The following is a 17,529-nucleotide window of genomic DNA, read 5'->3' on the forward strand; positions in this document are numbered from 1 at the left end:
ACAATAACAACAAAAACAGTTCCTAACAATCTAACAATAGGGGATTGGTTACATTATGTTTATAAAATAGTGTACACCCATTAAAAATAATTGGATGACAATATCACTGACAAGAACAGCTTCTATATGCTATCATTTAAATGAAGAAAAAAGCAATAGTCAAATTTGTAATGACAGTTTGACCAACTATATTTTAAAACCCATGTAAAGACAAAAAGATTGGCAGGGAATAAGTTAAAATTGTTATCAGTGAATAATATAGGCCAAAACTTTTTCTTCCGCTTTACAATCACCAGTATTTTCCAGTGTTTCCACCGTGTGCATATTCCTTTTATAATCAAAAAAATGTTAACCCAAAAGTGAATCTCGTAACAGGCATTCCTATCCGAACAACGTTGGACAACTCGACAACGGTTCAATATGCAGGTCTTCTTCACCAGCTGACGGTGAAAGCCAGGAGCACAGTCCGTGACATTGATCCTCAGAACGACCTTACTTTTCTTAGGATCAGATCAAAGAAACATGAAATCATGGTCGCCCCAGGTAAATGTGTCATTTTGTTTCATATTTAAGACATCTTTCTGCTTTACTAGATAGAAGCTTTGTTTCAAAGTACTGGAAGTATAGATTTTAACATGCAATATGGCATGTAATGTTCTTCAGTTACAAAATGAAGATGTTTGAATCTGAAAAATCCAACCTGGAAATTTTGTGAAATTAGCGACAAATCTAACGTTTGAAGAATTTGAAATGTTTGTTCATTTGCATTTATTATTAGTAATCAAAATATTTAGGAGATGTAGGTCCCACATTAGGTGAACTTAGAACACTGAGACTTTCAGGAGAGTGGAGAAATGTCTCCTGTCCAGGGGATAAACTGGGGAGTGGATCAAAGGCCTATAGGGTCTTAAATCTTCCCTGGGAGAGAAGCCATTCACCTGGCCTATGGACAGACAGCAGCCATAGACATACTTCTTTCCCTGAAGGAATTACACATACGGCATTAGCAATGTCTGTGTAAACAGGACTCATGCTCCAAAATCTAGTCTAGAACAAACTTCTCTATAGAACATCTATAAAACCAGAATGACCCACAAACTGATGCTTTTTCTCCACCTATGTTATCACCCTGGCTGCACATTAAAAGCACTTGGAGAGCTTTACAAAAACAATTACACCCGAGGCCTCACCGCAGGCCAATGAAATCAGGACCTCTGGAACTGGGCCCCAGGTGATGGTAGCTTTTGAAAGCTGGACAGGTGATTCCGATGTGCAATGAGGATGGGAAATTATTGGTCTACAGAAAGTCCAAGTGATGTTTTGAAGAGAAAAGCAGATTAAATGACTTATTCATTTACTAAATTTAATTTTTCGGTGGGTTAATTTTGTCCGCCTCTCTCCACAGATAAGGAATATCTTTTGATTGTCATTCAGAATCCGTGTGAATAGCCCTGCTATGGCCCAGCCTGTCCGGTGATTACAGGCTGAAAACGCTTTACTCTCTTACTAAGATTATACTCCAGTCGAACTGACCTTTTCGACATTGTTTTCTATTTTTACATTTAAACTGCTGTGCACATCTCATTTAGTCCCTTTTGAATGTATTGTAAAGTTGTGATTTAGCTAGGTAATAAATGAATTCTGGTATGTGGGTCTCTTTTTTTTTTTTCCCCCTACGGCACAAAACTGAAGGATTCTTGTGAGGGCGCAGGCTTCCTTGCGACAGTCTTTGCAGTCTAGAGATACACCAAGAAGCAGCGGGCTATGTCCTTTTGCCCATTTCCTTAGCGTGGCGGCGAGATCCGGTGGAGCACGGCGGCAGCAACCAGGGAAGTAGGAAGTCCTGACCCTCTGGGGGCGCTAGACGCTTTCCCGGGTTAAACCAGGGAAGTAAAGAGTCGGAGGCGTGGTTCTGGGCAGGGTCAGCCCAGCGACTGAGCACCTCCAGCCACCCGCGCCAGACTTCTCAGAGCATAGCCTGCAGCACCAGCAGTGGGTCGGGGCCAGGTGCACGCTTGGGGCGCTGACCAGAAAACTCCGGAGGGTGTATTTTTACTAGGTATTTCAAAGGGTCAGAAAATAATGAAACTAATGCCCCCAGCTTTGTTTTTCCTTTTCAACAATTCCTTGGAGATTCGGGGCCTTTTCTGTTTCCATACAAATTTAAGGACTATTTGTTCCAGTTCTTTGAAAAATGTCCTCGGTATTTTGATCGGGATAGCATTGAAAGTGTAGATTGCTCTGGGTAGTATGGACATTTTAACTATGTTAATTCTTCCAATCCATGAGCATGGAATATTTTTCCATCTTTTTATGTCTTCCTCAATATCTTTCAAAAGTGATCTATAGTTTCTAGGATATAGGTCCTTTACGTCTCTGGTTAAGTTAATTCCAAGGTAACGCATGGTTTTTGGTGTTATTGTAAATGGGATGGATTCCCTAATTTCTCTTTCTTCAGTCTCGTTATTCGTGTATAGAAATGCAACTGATTTCTGGGCATTGATTTTGTATCCTGCCACCTTACTGAAACTAATAATAGAACAAATGTAAAAGATTTCCAAGCCCCTTTAGAACAGTTGTTAATATTTTACCATATTTGCCTTCTATCCTCTCTTTTCTCAATCAAGCCTTTTATTTTGAGATAACTGAGGATTCACGTGAAATTGTAAGAAATAACACAGAGATCCTGTGTACTCTTTACCCAGTTCCCTGAACTGTAGCACATACCTGACTTTCAAGTCATTTTCCCACACTGTTTATTTGAAAAGACTTCAAACTTGTAGAAGAGTGGAAAGAATAGCACAGTCAACTCCCACATAAGCTTCACTCACATTCACCAACTCTTAATATTTTACATTTGTTTCATCTCTCTCTCTAGACATACATGTGTATATATCATAGATACATATATAACCAGAACCCGTTTCATATTTAAGACATTTAATATTGATAAAATATCATCTAATACACAGTCCTACTCAAATTTTCCCAATGGTCCCAATAATGTCCTTTGAAGCTCTTTCTTTGAAATCCAGGATTCTATCAACGGTCACATATTGCATTTGGTTGCTGTGTCTTAATTTTTTAGCTGTTTTTATTTTTCTTAATATTTTTTATAAAAATTTTTTATTATGTTATGTTAGTCACCATACAGTACATCCCCAGTTTTTGATGTAAAGTTCCATGATTCATTACTTGCATATAACACCCAGTGCACCATGCAATACGTGCCCTCCTTAATACCCATCACCAGCCTATTTTAGCTGTTTTTAGAACCCCCTGTTCTCTATTTTCCACCTCTAGGTGGTATCAAATTCTTATTTCCTCTCTGCAGAATCCCCAATGCCACCTGCTCCCCACCCCCACACCCCTCTCAATTGGACCCAGATCAAGAGCAGGTCTCAGTCACAGGCTTTCCCTTCCTTCCACGCCATGACTTGGAGAACAGATACACCACCATGGACTCAACCTCATCCTTCAGCCCAGTGGGGTGTGGGTACTGTAACTCACTTACCCAGGGACAGCTTCAGCATCTGCGGGCAATTCCAAATATAAAGAAGGCCTTGTTAGAATCCAAATGGCAAGAAAATGCATTATTGTGGGAGGGAATCACAGAGATGATCTATCCGACCACTCCATTTTACAGGTAAGGATTTTACCCGAAACATGGGTCAGGTGTCTTTCAGGAATTGGGTATGTGGGTTCATATCTGACTGATCTTGGTGCTTATAATCTCTTCAGAGGGCTTATGCTTTTGTGAGACCTGCTCCACAACCGCTCCCCCAAAAATTGTTTTTAGGAAGTAAAAATTAGCTCATTGTTATAAAATGTACCAGANCCTATACAATTGGTGCTTATAATCTCTTCAGAGGGCTTATGCTTTTGTGAGACCTGCTCCACAACCGCTCCCCCAAAAATTGTTTTTAGGAAGTAAAAATTAGCTCATTGTTATAAAATGTACCAGAGGTAACATTTGATTCCAATACCTAAATCTGACAGCTCCCCCATAGCTTCCCAGCCCACCCAGAGCTCATCAGCAGATGCATGGCTGAGTGGTAAAGCCACTTCCTTCCTTCTGGCCCAGCCAGAAATTTCAAGCCCCATTTGAGATGTAGCAGTGGGAAATCTCTGGCAGGTGCAGATGACACCATTGCAAGTGCCAGGGCTCTGTATGGGCTCTTCCTGGGAAGAAGACCCTTCCATCCTATTGGGCAGGGAACTCTGCCTGCACTTCTGCATCCAGACGGCACTGTAACCCTTTGTTGGAGACAGAGACCGTGGCAACAAAAAGTAGAACTTGCCAACACCAATTGCAACGGAGGAGGATATGATCTTGGGGAATTTGTACCACCCCTCTCTGCCTTCCAGCACATGGACATTCACATTCCCCCCTTGGATACATAACAGCACAATTAGCCTGATTTAAAAGATGCCTGAACCCATAGACTAAAGATCCACAGCCACACAAAACCATTGCCAAAGCTTTTGTTTCCTATGAGAAGTACAAGCCTGGACTCATTGGTGCCTCCCCTTAATCCAACTTGCTATAAATTTTACCCGAACAATGGGCGAGGTATTTGCAGACACTCTGGAGGAACATATCCCAACCATAAATATTAATGATAATGAACCTGGAAAGGCCAGCTTAATAAAATAGCTGAAAATGCATTTACACATCATTAGCGTTACAAGCTCCCAAATCTTCATCGCTGAAGAGAAGGACCGTCCCCACAGAGAATGGGTGGGAGCCTGTCCAACGCTCCAGCAGGTACTGCCTCTCATAGTCCCTTTTGTGGGGTACCTTCTGGCTTTTGAGCTAGATTGCCTATCATCTTCAAAAGCAAAAATTACCATAGACTAAGACTTGAATTTCCCCCCCTTTCTAGGTCTTTGACAAATTACAATTATCCCTAGTATATCTTTGACATGGAGCAAAATATCCTAACTTTTTGGACATTAGAAAAGAATGTACTGCCCTTAAATAGAACACTATAGCATGTTTAGGCGGAACGGCCACAGACATTCGTTCAACCAACCAATATTTGGTCTTATATTCCACCTCTTTAAAAAAAAAAAAGTAGATCATGTTTGAGGCCAAAACTGAGCTTTCATAGTGGTGCTGACATCTCCAATCAGGAGCCTTACAAATGATAAACTGGTATCTGAAATCCTGGGAATCATGGAGCCAAATGTGCNGCCTTACAAATGATAAACTGGTATCTGAAATCCTGGGAATCATGGAGCCAAATGTGCTCCCATAATAGGAAATCATCTCTAGTGTTGGAGAAACTCAGGCATCCGCATGGCAGTTCGGAATATTCTTAACACCTTGAATATTTAAGGTTAGTAACACGTTAATATATATTTCTTATGAAAATTTGGTATAGAAGGTTGAGTTAGCCATGTACTCAGCCATTCCTTGAACACAGAGAAAAAAAGACTGAACCCCTTCTTTCCTCCTGGGTTCTTTCTCTGGGAAATCTGCACGCCTTGTTTCCCTTCACCATACATAACCTCAGGACTCGCTCTCTGGATGTTGCCAACCTTAAACATTCCTGCTGCATGCAGAAATGATTTTAAAATTCTCATTCTTTGGTCAACCTTACACCACAAGGTGCAACACGGTGTGGTTGAAAGAGCATGAGGCCTAGAGTCTGACTCTACTGCCTACTGGTTAGCGGGGACCTGAGTTTACTGGCCCACAAATGTGCCCACCTGCAGTGGCCCAGCACTCCAAACTCTACAATACAGCATAGATGCCAATTATTATGATGAATAATAGCAATATTAGCAAAATAAGCCAAGTTTACCAGAATACGAGCCATTTAATACATCTCACTGTGGTCTCTTCTAATATTTAACCACACGCATAAACAGATTTAAAGAGTTGGAATGCTGTCAAGGACACAATTCTGTCTAATTCCTTTATTCATCATTTAATAAGGATTTCCACATTCCTACCCAGGTGTTTTTCTTAATATCTCTGTGCAATTCTATCAAGTTTGTCAGTGGTGACCTGGCCCAGAGGAAGCCAATGAGAGCCGCTTCCTTGGTATTTAGATTTGGAAGAGAGTCCAGGAGAAAGTCCCCATGTGGCAAGACTGATGCACAGGAGTTGGGGGTGCCCCATTTCAACTGGGAAGTAGCAGAGAGAGCCAGTTCTCAGGAGAAACGAATGCACCTGCCACGCTCTGGAACACAGAGCAAGAGGAGAACGTCCGTCCTACAGGCTTCCTGCGCATATCCCAGGTCCTCCCTCAGCTACAGTTTCACCTCGGAGTTTATGAAGCACCTCCAATGCCTGCTAGTATGTTTCCCTCTTTCACGTACGCTACCAGAGCGGGTTTCATCTGTTGCCTGAAACCAAGAAGTCCTTACCTAACCACTGAGCTACGTTTGGGTCACCCGTAGCTGCTCTAATCAGACCCAGGCCAGGAGCCCAGTGGCTCCCTAGGAAGTGTATATTAATCAGAGGCCCTGAACAGACGGATTGTGGTCGCCCACTCGCTTGCTTCAAAACACACCCCGTGGCTTTGGCTAGACAGGAGGAGAAGCCTTTGCTGGACTCTTCAGGAGGCAGAGCTGTGGTGGGAAAGAGGTACCGAGACATCCCTCTCACCAAGGTGCGGAGTCTCTACTTCATTTACACCCGGTGAGTGGCCTGTGCCTGTGATGTTGACTGGAAAAAGAAGTGGCCCCCTGGATTCGGGCAGATGCATTCTCAAAGCACCACTCCAGGTGGCCGCAGGCGTCTGGAGTGGCGGAGAGCCAGATAAGAGCCAGATGAGAGCCAGAAGGGGTAAGGAAGTACACCAGGGACTCACCGGACCCAGAACTCAGTGTGGAGTCGATGAAAGGACACTGCTTTGTAGCCAGACAGCTCTGTCTTTCACTCCCAGCCCTGCCATCAATAATAATAATAATAATAATAATAATAATAGTAATAAGTTATTATATTATGATTTTTGGAAGAAGAGGAAGAAAAAGAGGAGAAGGAAGGGGAGGAAGAGGGGAAGAAACGAGAGAAGAAAAAGGACAGAAACAGCAGCGGCTAACATTTGTTGATCAATTACTACGAAACAGGCACGTTGGGTTTGCACGACAAGCCTTGTTTTACAGACAAAAACAGCAAGGCTGAGAAAGGTCTCACAGCTTGCCCGAGGTCAATCAAGCTTTTAAGCATCAGAGGCGGCACTGCAACCCCAAAACTTGACTCAGGCACACACTCCTAACCACTCCCTTCCATCGCTGACTCACCAGACCTGTGGCAAGGAAATTAAAATCACTGAGCCTTAAAATCCTCGCAAGTATAGTATGGACCATAAAGAAAAAAATAATATAAAAGCACCTGACACTTAGCAGATGTTCAACAAAGGGTCGTGGCAATTATCACCATCACCCTCAACAATACTACGTCATCATCACCCTCATCGGTACTACCTGGAGAAGAAGTGAGTGCTGGCAGATGCCCACCATAGCTGTTACGTTATCATTATAAATATGATCCATGTCACAATGTGGACATTTGACAATATTCCGTGGAAGTCATCAGATAGAGTAATTGCTCCTAATCCTTTCATCAATCCCCTCAAATCCCCAGCAATCAACCATCCATCTGGGTCTGAGGATGTCAGAACACCATCCACTTCATGGAATGTCATCATATCTGGAACAGCTCAGGGGACTCATCTCCCCATCAATAGTGCATCTACTCTTGTGTGTGTTTACCAAGCCTATCCTTTATCCCCCCACCCCGCATTCCGTCTACACTTGTAACCAGCTTGAACCGTTCCTTCCTTCCCCCTCCCTACTCTGCCTACACATGTAACCAGCTTTTCTATTTAGTCTGGATCAACAAGTCAATTCAATCCATAAGACTGATTTTCTGGTCCGTATTCACCGGCTGCATTCACTCAACAATCCACTCAAGAGAAGCTACGCATTTGACAGTCTGTAGGGCTTAAGAACACAAACATTGTCTTATTCTTACACTCCTCCACGCCCTGACCTCAGTGCCTGGCAGAGAATCTGACACAGGGTCTGTGGGGTAAATAGTCAATATCTCTATCCCTACCCAGCCCTATCTTAGAAACACTGTTCCTTGGATCACGGGGTTGGTTGCAAAGGGGTTCACCAAGTTAATGAGCACCTTTGAAGTAGACATAATTAGCTACATCCCCCAAGAATACTCAAGATGGGATTCTGACCAATTAGAAGCATTACAACTTCTCAATTAGGATCACAAAATGAATGAAGGCAGGTCATGGACTCTCGTGGGCCTCCTTCTGCATCTGCTCCTGCACGACCTCCTGCTTCCTGACTAGCCCCAAGGAGCTACCTGGGACCTCCCCATCAATGCCAGGGGAGCAGAAGGCCTGGCTCCTTGGAATATGTTCCAGCACTCACAGCTGCACCCTCTGTGGGGCAGGGACCAGAGGCCTGTACGGGCAAGTCCCACACCTCTGGAGAATGGGCTGGCGCCAGCATCAGCACATTGCAATGGCCCAAACAGTGCTGTCAGCCAGATCCTTTATCCAACAGGACCTTTAAGTTGGTCACAAACTCTGAACCTTTCAGTGGGCATTTGATCACATCTCAGCGAAGCAGGGGGAAAGTGAATGGCTAGTGTCTCCAAGAAAAAATAAATAAAGCACACCACCATCAGTGATGTCAGGAGAACGGGAAAGATATTATCTGAACATGTTTACCTGTTCTTGCCAAGCCCAGCAATTTCCGGGAGATACAAGCAGAGATTAATAACCATTTATGAAATCTCAAATTAATAAAAATACAGGCTCCATTTGAGAATTTAAAGAAGGTGTGCTTCTTAATCAGGGAAGCATTAACCAGGTAGTGCCCATTCTGCAAGCATTGAGCCAGGAATTACTTTATGCTAGGCACACTCTGTGCCCAGGAGCAGACATGGGTGAGGTCATCCTGCTCCCCAAAAGCTCCTGGTATATAATGGAGATATGTGTGCGGAATATATTTTCAATACAGTGAGATAATAGGAATCAGTGTAGCCTGTGTGAGGGACTGTGATAATGCAGTACAGATAAGGGGCTGATAACGGCTTGGTGTTTAAGGCAGGCTGCATTCAGGCAGACAGACCTGGGCTGGCTGTTAAAAGCAGAATAGGAGTTTACAGTGTTACGAAGAGGGAAGAAGTGATCTGGGCAGAAGGAACTGCAGACCGAGGCTTCTTCTAGGCAGGTGTTTTTCAAACTTGCTTTAGGAATAGCACACTTCGTTCCCACACAGCCTGAATCAGAGGAGAGCAAAGCTGTTCCCACTCCATAAAGCACAGCGGGCTCCTCTTCCATTCTGTCCTCTTCTCCAGCCCTCCACCACGGATACATCCACACAATGACCCTTAGGGGGCCCAGCCCCAACCTGCTGAATCAATCTGGATCTGCATTTAAGAAGATTCCCAGCTGACTCCTGTTCTCCTTAAAGTTTGAGAAGTGCCTGCTCCAGGATGCAGGAAGCTCTTTCCCCCAACAAGTGCCCCAGGCAGAGGGGCTGTGACTGGGCGGCCTTAGAAATCCTCCTGCTCCACTACCTTTCTCTTCTTGAAATCTTCCTCCATTGCCAAGCCCAAGCCACTCAGAGCCACCACTAAGGACAACTAGGGGAAGAATAAAAGGGTGTCACCCCCATCCTGACTAAAAGAAAGAAACAGGAGACGCTCTGTAAAATCCAACCAAAGCCGATTCCCCAGCCAGGTTTCCCCCTCCAATAATTTGGGGATCCCCAGGGTACGCTGGGCTTCCAGTAAGCCAGTCCAGCTACTTTCCACATGCCACCTCCGTGACCTTCACCTTCACCTGCTCCAACCCTCCTCCCTTGGCACCGCCATGTCCACAGGAGAGTGGTGCTCCTACGGGAACCACTGCGTTCCAAACATCATACATACCTCTGGGAACTACCACTCTGGTGGGCACTACCCCCTCACCTGCCACCACCATCCCCTCCCATGCCAGGCACAATGCCCCACCCACAAGTTCCACTCAGAAGTAGTGGAAGGAAATGCCTCACTCCCCCTTCTGGAATCCTTCTGCTTGGGCTCCAAGTGAAGTCACCCTTTCAGTTTTTACAGACAAAGACCTCACTTGGGTCCCAGCCCCATTCAATAATCACACGGTTCTTCCACACAGAGAAGCAAGTCTCCCTGGCAGATTTTATTATCCCCATTTTCCTGATAAGATGAAGCTCATGGGAAGGCAGTATCTTGCCCAGAGCCACACTATTCAACTCAAAGCCCCATGAGATCAGAACCCAAGGGTTACTTCTCACCGCCAGCCCCGTGCATGAGTCAGAGTCAGCATTTAGTCTATACACCGCATAGAAAGCCTGGATGGAGAATACACAGATTGTGTGTGGTATAACCCACCCTGCCAGTTTGGGGTGGGGGGGCACATGGGAGCACACACCTGAAATCCATAAGGGCAGATTTATCACTGGACCCTTCACCTCCCAGAAGCTTGAACATCTGAAGTCTCTCTCAGACCTCTTCCTTCCCAGCACTTGCCCGAATATCAATTCCTATTTGGAGTCGCAATTATTATTTCTATTGCTGTCAGTACCGAAAACCGGCCGTTCTACTCTCAAGATGAGGATAATCGGCTCCAACACAGCCAGAAATTCTGTCTCATGTGTTTGTGTATATGGGTACACAAGCGTGGAAAGATCTTGAGAAATACACACCAAGCATTAACAAGAGCGATTTCTCAGTGGGCGGGATTATATTTTATGCTATTGTCTCCCTTTTGCCCTTCTTTATCTTCGGTTTCTTTCACTTTTTTCTGCAACTTCAATTTTTACTGAAGCATGATATGCATATAAAAAGCACACATATCATAAGGACCTAGTTCAACGAATTTTCACAAATGGAACACACCTCTGCAACCAGCATCCCTCTCCCAAAAAATAAACGAATGCAATCATCCCTTCCTTCAGATCTCTAACCCACCCCAAGGAGCACTGAAAGCCTGGCTTTTTCACCAAAGGTTAGTTTTTCCTTTGTGTACTTTATATACATGGAATCTGACTCTTTTGTATCCAGCTTCTCCCGACCATCCATGGTGACATTCATTTGTGCCATGTGTGAGCAGTAAATCACTTATTCTTATCATTGCTTGTTGCTTTTCTCAAGCATAGAAAATATTACTTAAATATTTTTTTTCCTTTGGCTACAGGAGGGAGTCAGAAGGGTAGAGCCAGTTCTCTCCTCCTTGGAGGAAGTAGGTCCGTGAAACCAGGGCTGGTGTATCTCAGGGACATGGTAAAAAGAAGCAAGAAAGGACAATGCTTGCAGCCATTGGTTCCCAGGTGCCAAGAGGCCCACCATCACCCGGCAGTGGAAAGAACACACACTTTGAAAACCTAGGTTCAAATCCTGACCTGGCCACCAACCTCTCCAGGGAACGCCGGTTCGGTTCGCTCTTTGAACCTCAGCTTTGTCATCTGTACAACGGGAGGTCTTAACTGCTCCCTGTAGCAGACACTGTTGGCTCCCACCCAGATTCCCTTGAACACTTTATTAATCATTTCTGTGTACTCTTATGCTGGCCTGCGATGTGGGGTTTGCTTCCGCCTGCTCTGGGGTTACCAAAGCCACTTTGTAAAGCACACAGTGAGAACCCTCAGTGCCTGGGCGTTTGCTCATGCTGACCCTCGAGGCCCTCAGCCAGCAAGCGCTGGGTGCAGGGGTGTGGAAGTCCAGCTCCTGTGCACCCAGGGGAGGTGCACTTCACCTTCCAGAGACCCCTGCAGCAGACTGCAGCCCCCCCAAAGTGTCTTGGCCTGAAATCCCACCGTTGCTGGGCAACTTTCCCTTTGCACCCAGCTCCCTCTCTCCCAGCTGGTTTCCCATGAGCTCCTCCTGAATCCATCCCATGCACAGGAATCCTTGAAGAGGGCCCACTTCTAGGGCACCCGCCTTCAGACACGCTAAGGGATGTTGTGAGGTCCACGTGGATAATTGTGTACGAACCACCTGGCACCCGAGAGTTACTGGCACCTGTTAAATCTCTTCCTCGTGTCAGCCGCCTGCTGGCCTGGCTGTGCGGCCGCACGCCTTGAATCCTAAAATCCCTGGGGTTAGAAGGAACCATAAACATCCAAGACTCTAAGAGCCCTGAATTACCTTGAATCACTGCCATCTCTCTCTGAAGAGTACCTCTGAAGAGTAGCCTCTAAATGCAATAACCAGGGACGGCAGCGCCACCCCCCTCCGTAGCACCAGCTTTATTGTGCTCCAATCAGCACGGCCATCTCCAGCGCAGATAAAGCTGTGGAGAGCGGATATTAAAGCCCCCCCCCCCGGCAGCTGAGCTTCCCCAGATCGGAGGCCAGATTCCCCACTAGGCGCTCCGCAGCATCTGGACCCCCTTGACCCCATGCAGGCTGGCAGGGAAGGCGGCTCTGTCCTTGGGCAGTAGTGGGCGGCCCCGTGTGTTAGCGTTCACTCCTCCTGAGAAGGGGGTCTTCCTGTACCAAAAGCTAAGTAGTGCAAAAGGATATTGAAAAGAGAGAGAGAAAGCATGGCATGCGTAGAATTATCCTCTCTTTTGAAAAGAAAACTCGTTGCTTTTGAATAATCCATGGCGTTGATCTGTATTCGGGGAACACTTTAGACTCACCGCCCCACCCCCAACAGGATGGGATCATGGGAGCCAGAAACGGACAAGAAGTAGGCGTTTCATGTTCACAGGGGCCGTTTCTGTGCCAGGCACTACTTTAAATGTTCAACTGTCTTTGAAGGATGTATGTTCACCTTGGATTTACAGATGAGGAGACAGGGACCCCAAGAAGGGAAATGGCCTATCCCGACCCCTGTAGCTGGTGGTGACAGAGCCGAGGAGCCTCCAAGGCTCGGTTCTCAAGCAAAGCTTCGGCAGGGACTTAGGCACAAAGGATGTTTCAGTTTCCTAGGGCTGTTGTGACCAAACACCAAACTGGGTGGCTTACGACAACAGAAATGATTCTCTCGCAGCTCTGGAGGCTAAAATCCTTCTTTGTCTCCTCCTAGCTTCTGGTGGTGGCTGGCACTCTTGGGCGCTATGACCCTTTGTCCCAATAAGGCCACATTCTTAGGTACGAGGGGTTAGCACTCCACTGTAGCTTTTGGGGGGACACAATTCAACTCACAGCAGAGGACAGGCAGGCAGAAACTCAATTTCTAAACAAGGAGATTCTGACAGAGTGATGAGAGGCTTGGCCTTCTCCTCCACTCAGGGACCCCAGGATGGACACTCCGTGCCTTTGATCTCGAGTCAACATCTCCATGTGGTCCACCTGCTACTAAGGAGACGGCCCCAGAGGAAAAGACCAGCTCACCCCTGCACTGCAGCAGGAATGAGTAAGAACATGGGGGAGGAGGGTGGATCTCTCAAATGCAGCGCTCTCTCTCAGGCAAACCCTCTATGAACCTGCTCCGGCTAAGACTCCACTCTCATGAAACACTTTGCATTAAACCAAGACAAGGATTCTCACCTGCAAGCATAGAGGCAAACTCTGGAAGATTTTAGCTAAAAGGGAATCTATTTTAATGATAGGGCCTGGCTCACAGGAGCGCTGGGAAGGCTGGAGGACCCGGAGGAGACAACAGTCAGGAACAAGGACGTCAAGAGGTAGCCAGGACTGCATTCCAAATCAGAGCCAGACCAGTGAGGACACTGGTGCCCCTGAGCATGACTCCACCGCCAGGGATCCCCCGCCAAAGGCCTGGGACATGGATGCTGAGGCCATTACAGCTACCAGCAAAGATTCTCCACTGTCCTTGCTTTTGGGGGGCCACTAGCTCCAAGTTTAAAGTCATTGGCTGAGCTAGCTCACCCATCTGAGGTCTAGCTGCAAGGGACTCTGGGAAAGCACATTTCTAGCTTTTTTTTTTTTTTTTTTTTTAGCTTGCAAAGAGAAAGATGAACTCTTCCCTCCTACAATAAGCCATGTACCAAGGAATTCCACAAATATGAGACAGAGGCTCAAATGGTGGGTAAACAATGGGGCATAGCTCTTAGGTAAGATTAAAACTGCTTCCTGAGGAGCAAAGGAAAGATGGGGACAGCAGACCCAAAGCTGTTAGAAATGGAGCTCCTGGCTCCCAGACTTGAGATTCTGGCACCAGAAGTTTCTGAGGGGCCATCGACACAGAAAGGAGAATCGAGACAGCCATGGGCTGCAGACGGGGGATGGGGGGTGGCTGCTCTGCACACAGGGTTTCTTTTTCAGGTGAGGAAAACGTTCTGGAATTAGGGGTGATCATCACACAACCGAACTGTGTGCTTTAATAGGGTATATTTTATGTTATGTGAATTATATCTCAATTTTAAAAAAAGGAGTCTCAGAGAGCGACCCGGGCCCTTCAAATTTGCAGGAGGAAGAGGTCTCCTGGTTGTAGAAAAATAGGGAGATGGGCACTGGGGCATGTGCATATGCGGAGAGGTGCATTCCCTCAAATTTCCCCATGACGGTCACACAATTTGATAGACAGGTGTTGGTCTGGGGGAATGGAGCAGAGTGGGCCAAATATGTCAGTGGTCCCAAACATCCCATTTGCTTCTTTTTTTTTTTTTAAAGATTTTATTTATTTATTCGACAGAGATAGAGACAACCAGCGAGAGAGGGAACACAAGCAGGGGGAGTGGGAGAGGAAGAAGCAGGCTCATAGCGGAAGAGCCTGATGTGGGGCTCGATCCCATAATGCCAGGATCACGCCCTGAGCCGAAGGCAGACGCTTAACCGCTGTGCCACCCAGGCGCCCCCCCATTTGCTTCTTGGAAAATACTCCACCTCTCTGCTGGTTGGATCGCCATGAAGACACCCATTCCTGCTCTTTCTGCTCAGGATTACAGACATATAAAGCCCAGTGGTGACGGTTTTCTCTTTGAGATGGGAAATTTTTTTCTCATGAAGTCCTTTGGGGGCAGTCAAGGGTAGGTCATACAGAACTAGAATATGGATTATACCATAAATGGCCTAGACCCTGTGCCAGGTCACCCCCCTGAATCCCCTCCCCAATTCTGCAAGGGGTGGGGGTTATTATCTCCCTTTTGCAGATGCAAAAAAGTGAGCCACAGACAAACTAGATGATTGGTATCTCGGTTTAAAGCCCTGCTTCCTTCACCGGCATTGCTTTCTTGAGTATATTTAGACAAGGATGTAACCTTCCATGAGGGTAGCTGAGGTTGGGAGTAGGCAAGGCACCGAGAAAAGGGGGCAAAGGAGTAGCTACAGGAGAACAAATTTTCATTGTTTAACTTTGTGGGCTGTGCCTCCCCAAACCTTTAGCCAAGTCTGCTGTACAAAGGTCCCGGGTGAGCAGGGACTTTTTTTTTTTTTTGGCAAGAACTGGTTGACTGGTTGATAAAAGAAGATGTTTTCCATTTGGATCCATGCTGGCAGAAATAAAGTAACAGCGATAAGATTTAGAGATGGGGACTTCCTAACAGAAGCCAGAAATCTGATCGAAATTTGAACTTGAGGTTGTAAAACTGCTTTGGAACTAACAGGCATTGCAGCTGACTGTAACTAGATCTTAGGGAACAGGGAGCCCCATTTGTTATGAAGACTTCACACTTCTTAACTCTCATATTAGACTCTGAGTCTTTTCAAGTTAGGATCGAAATCTGAATTGACCTTTGTAATGCCTCTGCCTAGCACATGGTAGGGACTCAATAAAAGTTTGTGGAATAAATACGTTCAGGAATAAGGCCCCACATGAGCAGATCACTATATAAGTCAGAAACTATATTTGCCTACAAGCAAAAGAAGTTGGTTTCAGTGTTTAAATGGGTAAGAAGTCTGAAGGTGAGCAGACACAGTCTAATGTCACAATGCCACAAATGTGCTTCTACTGTTCTGTTCTTGCATCTTTACCATACACCTTCATGGTTGCAATATGGCTGCTGTGCCTCCAGACATCATGCCCTCGTCCAGAGGAAGAAGAGGGGAGTGACCAGTGGTTTTCCCTGAGCCAGGCTCTAGTTGAGACAGGAAGCCTTTTCCAGGAACTTCTGTCTGCATTTCACTTGCCAGAACTGCCTACAAGAGGTGCTGAGAATTTAAATAGAAGAGAAGAGAGTTAAATAAATAGATGATGAGAGCCAGATACAGTTTCGGCAGGGGATTGGGGGAGGTGTCTCCCTTCTCATTCTTTTCAGCCGAACTGGGAATCTGTTTGGAATTTGAGCATTGTTCACATCACTCTGAGAGTGGTAATTGCTATGAAAAGAGAATGGCAGAGGCCTGCACACAAGGAGATCATGGCCTAGACAGATGAACTTGCTTGAAGGTACACAGCTGGGGCTCAAAACCTACTCCAGGGGACTTAGAAGCTCCCTGTCTTTCCGTCCCCTCCCTGGGCCAGGCCCATGGGATTCTCGGGGCCCAGGGAGGGTGTGGCCCGGGAGGGAGATATAAGCAGGCCCTCTTTCCCTTGTTGGCTTGTCCTCCAGGCTCTGTCCTGTGAGATCCGTGTGTGCGCTTTCTCAGGGGCCAGGCCAAGCCAGGCCTTGCTGGCATGGTGCACCGTCTGGCGGAGAAGTCTTACATCAAACAAATTCAAGGCCTCTCTGCTCTGCACCCCGCTCGTGCCTCACAGCCAGAGATGGAGGGATGCTGCTGGGGCCACCGGGACTCTGACTCATCACCGGGGGCTGGCAGCACTGAGGCCTGCTACAGAATCCACGGGGGCAGCCCGCGCTCTCAGAGAACAAGGTCTGGACCCGGCCGGAGCCTGAGGTATGGAGGACTCTCTCGGGGCCTCCCCCTCACCCGTGCCGTGGTGGCTCGGGCATGGACCTGGCTCCTCCACCAGCCTTCCCCCGATTCACAATACTGCTTTATGAGAAAGGAGAGGGCGCTCAGAGAGTGGGGGGACTGCCTCCCCTGTGACTCATTCCCGGACCCGGCATCAGCAGGAGAGGGGGCGGAGGGTGAAGGCAAAAGCAGCCTTTCCAGACTTGTCTGGGCTGTGTGTGACCAGCCACAAAAACGACGTCTTACATTGCAGCCTGGCACACCCACCTATGGATGTGCATACAAAATGGAAACAAATCTGCATGAAGCCTCCTTACCTTTACTACATGCAAGACCCTGTGCTATATTTTATTCTATCCTCGTTCATTCTTTCTTCTTTCTTTCTTTCTCTCTTTCTTACTTTCTTTCTTTCTTTCATCTTTCTTTCCTTTTTTCAAATGTTGGTTCTGACCCACAGAAATGATGTCAAGAATCCATGAGGGGGAAACCTGCAGTTAGAATTTCAGTGCCTTAGTACATGGGCTTTGTAAGACAATTGAACTGGGTTTGAACTTGCTGGCGTGCGAATCCAGCCAAGTGACTTAGTTTCTGGCATCCGGCCACTTTTCTTAACCGCTAACACCAGGATCCAAGTTCCTGGCCTTCCTTCTGGACCACAGCATGGCCTCCTGATGGGTCTCCCTAAAATGCACCCTGAAACCCCCTCCTCACACATTCCATGTGTAGCCTGCAGCGTATTTGTAAGTGTGGGCATGCCAGCCCTTG

At 46.5% G+C, this 17,529-nt stretch overlaps 1 protein-coding gene across 1 annotated transcript in view; it reads left to right on the plus strand.

Moving 5' to 3' along the window:
- Nucleotides 1-1,647, plus strand: part of DYNLRB2 (dynein light chain roadblock-type 2) — an 11,118-nt gene extending 9,471 nt beyond the window's left edge. The window contains exons 3-4 of the mRNA XM_002929784.4: nt 376-543; nt 1,406-1,647. Coding sequence (XP_002929830.1) covers nt 376-543; nt 1,406-1,449 — 212 coding nt within the window. The 3' untranslated portion in view covers nt 1,450-1,647. The remainder of the gene's footprint in view (nt 1-375; nt 544-1,405) is intronic.
- The last annotated feature ends 15,882 nt before the right edge of the window (nt 1,648-17,529 follow it).

The sequence above is a fragment of the Ailuropoda melanoleuca genome, chromosome 12 (genome assembly GCF_002007445.2).
Source record: "Ailuropoda melanoleuca isolate Jingjing chromosome 12, ASM200744v2, whole genome shotgun sequence".
NCBI classification, from domain to species: domain Eukaryota; kingdom Metazoa; phylum Chordata; class Mammalia; order Carnivora; family Ursidae; genus Ailuropoda; species Ailuropoda melanoleuca.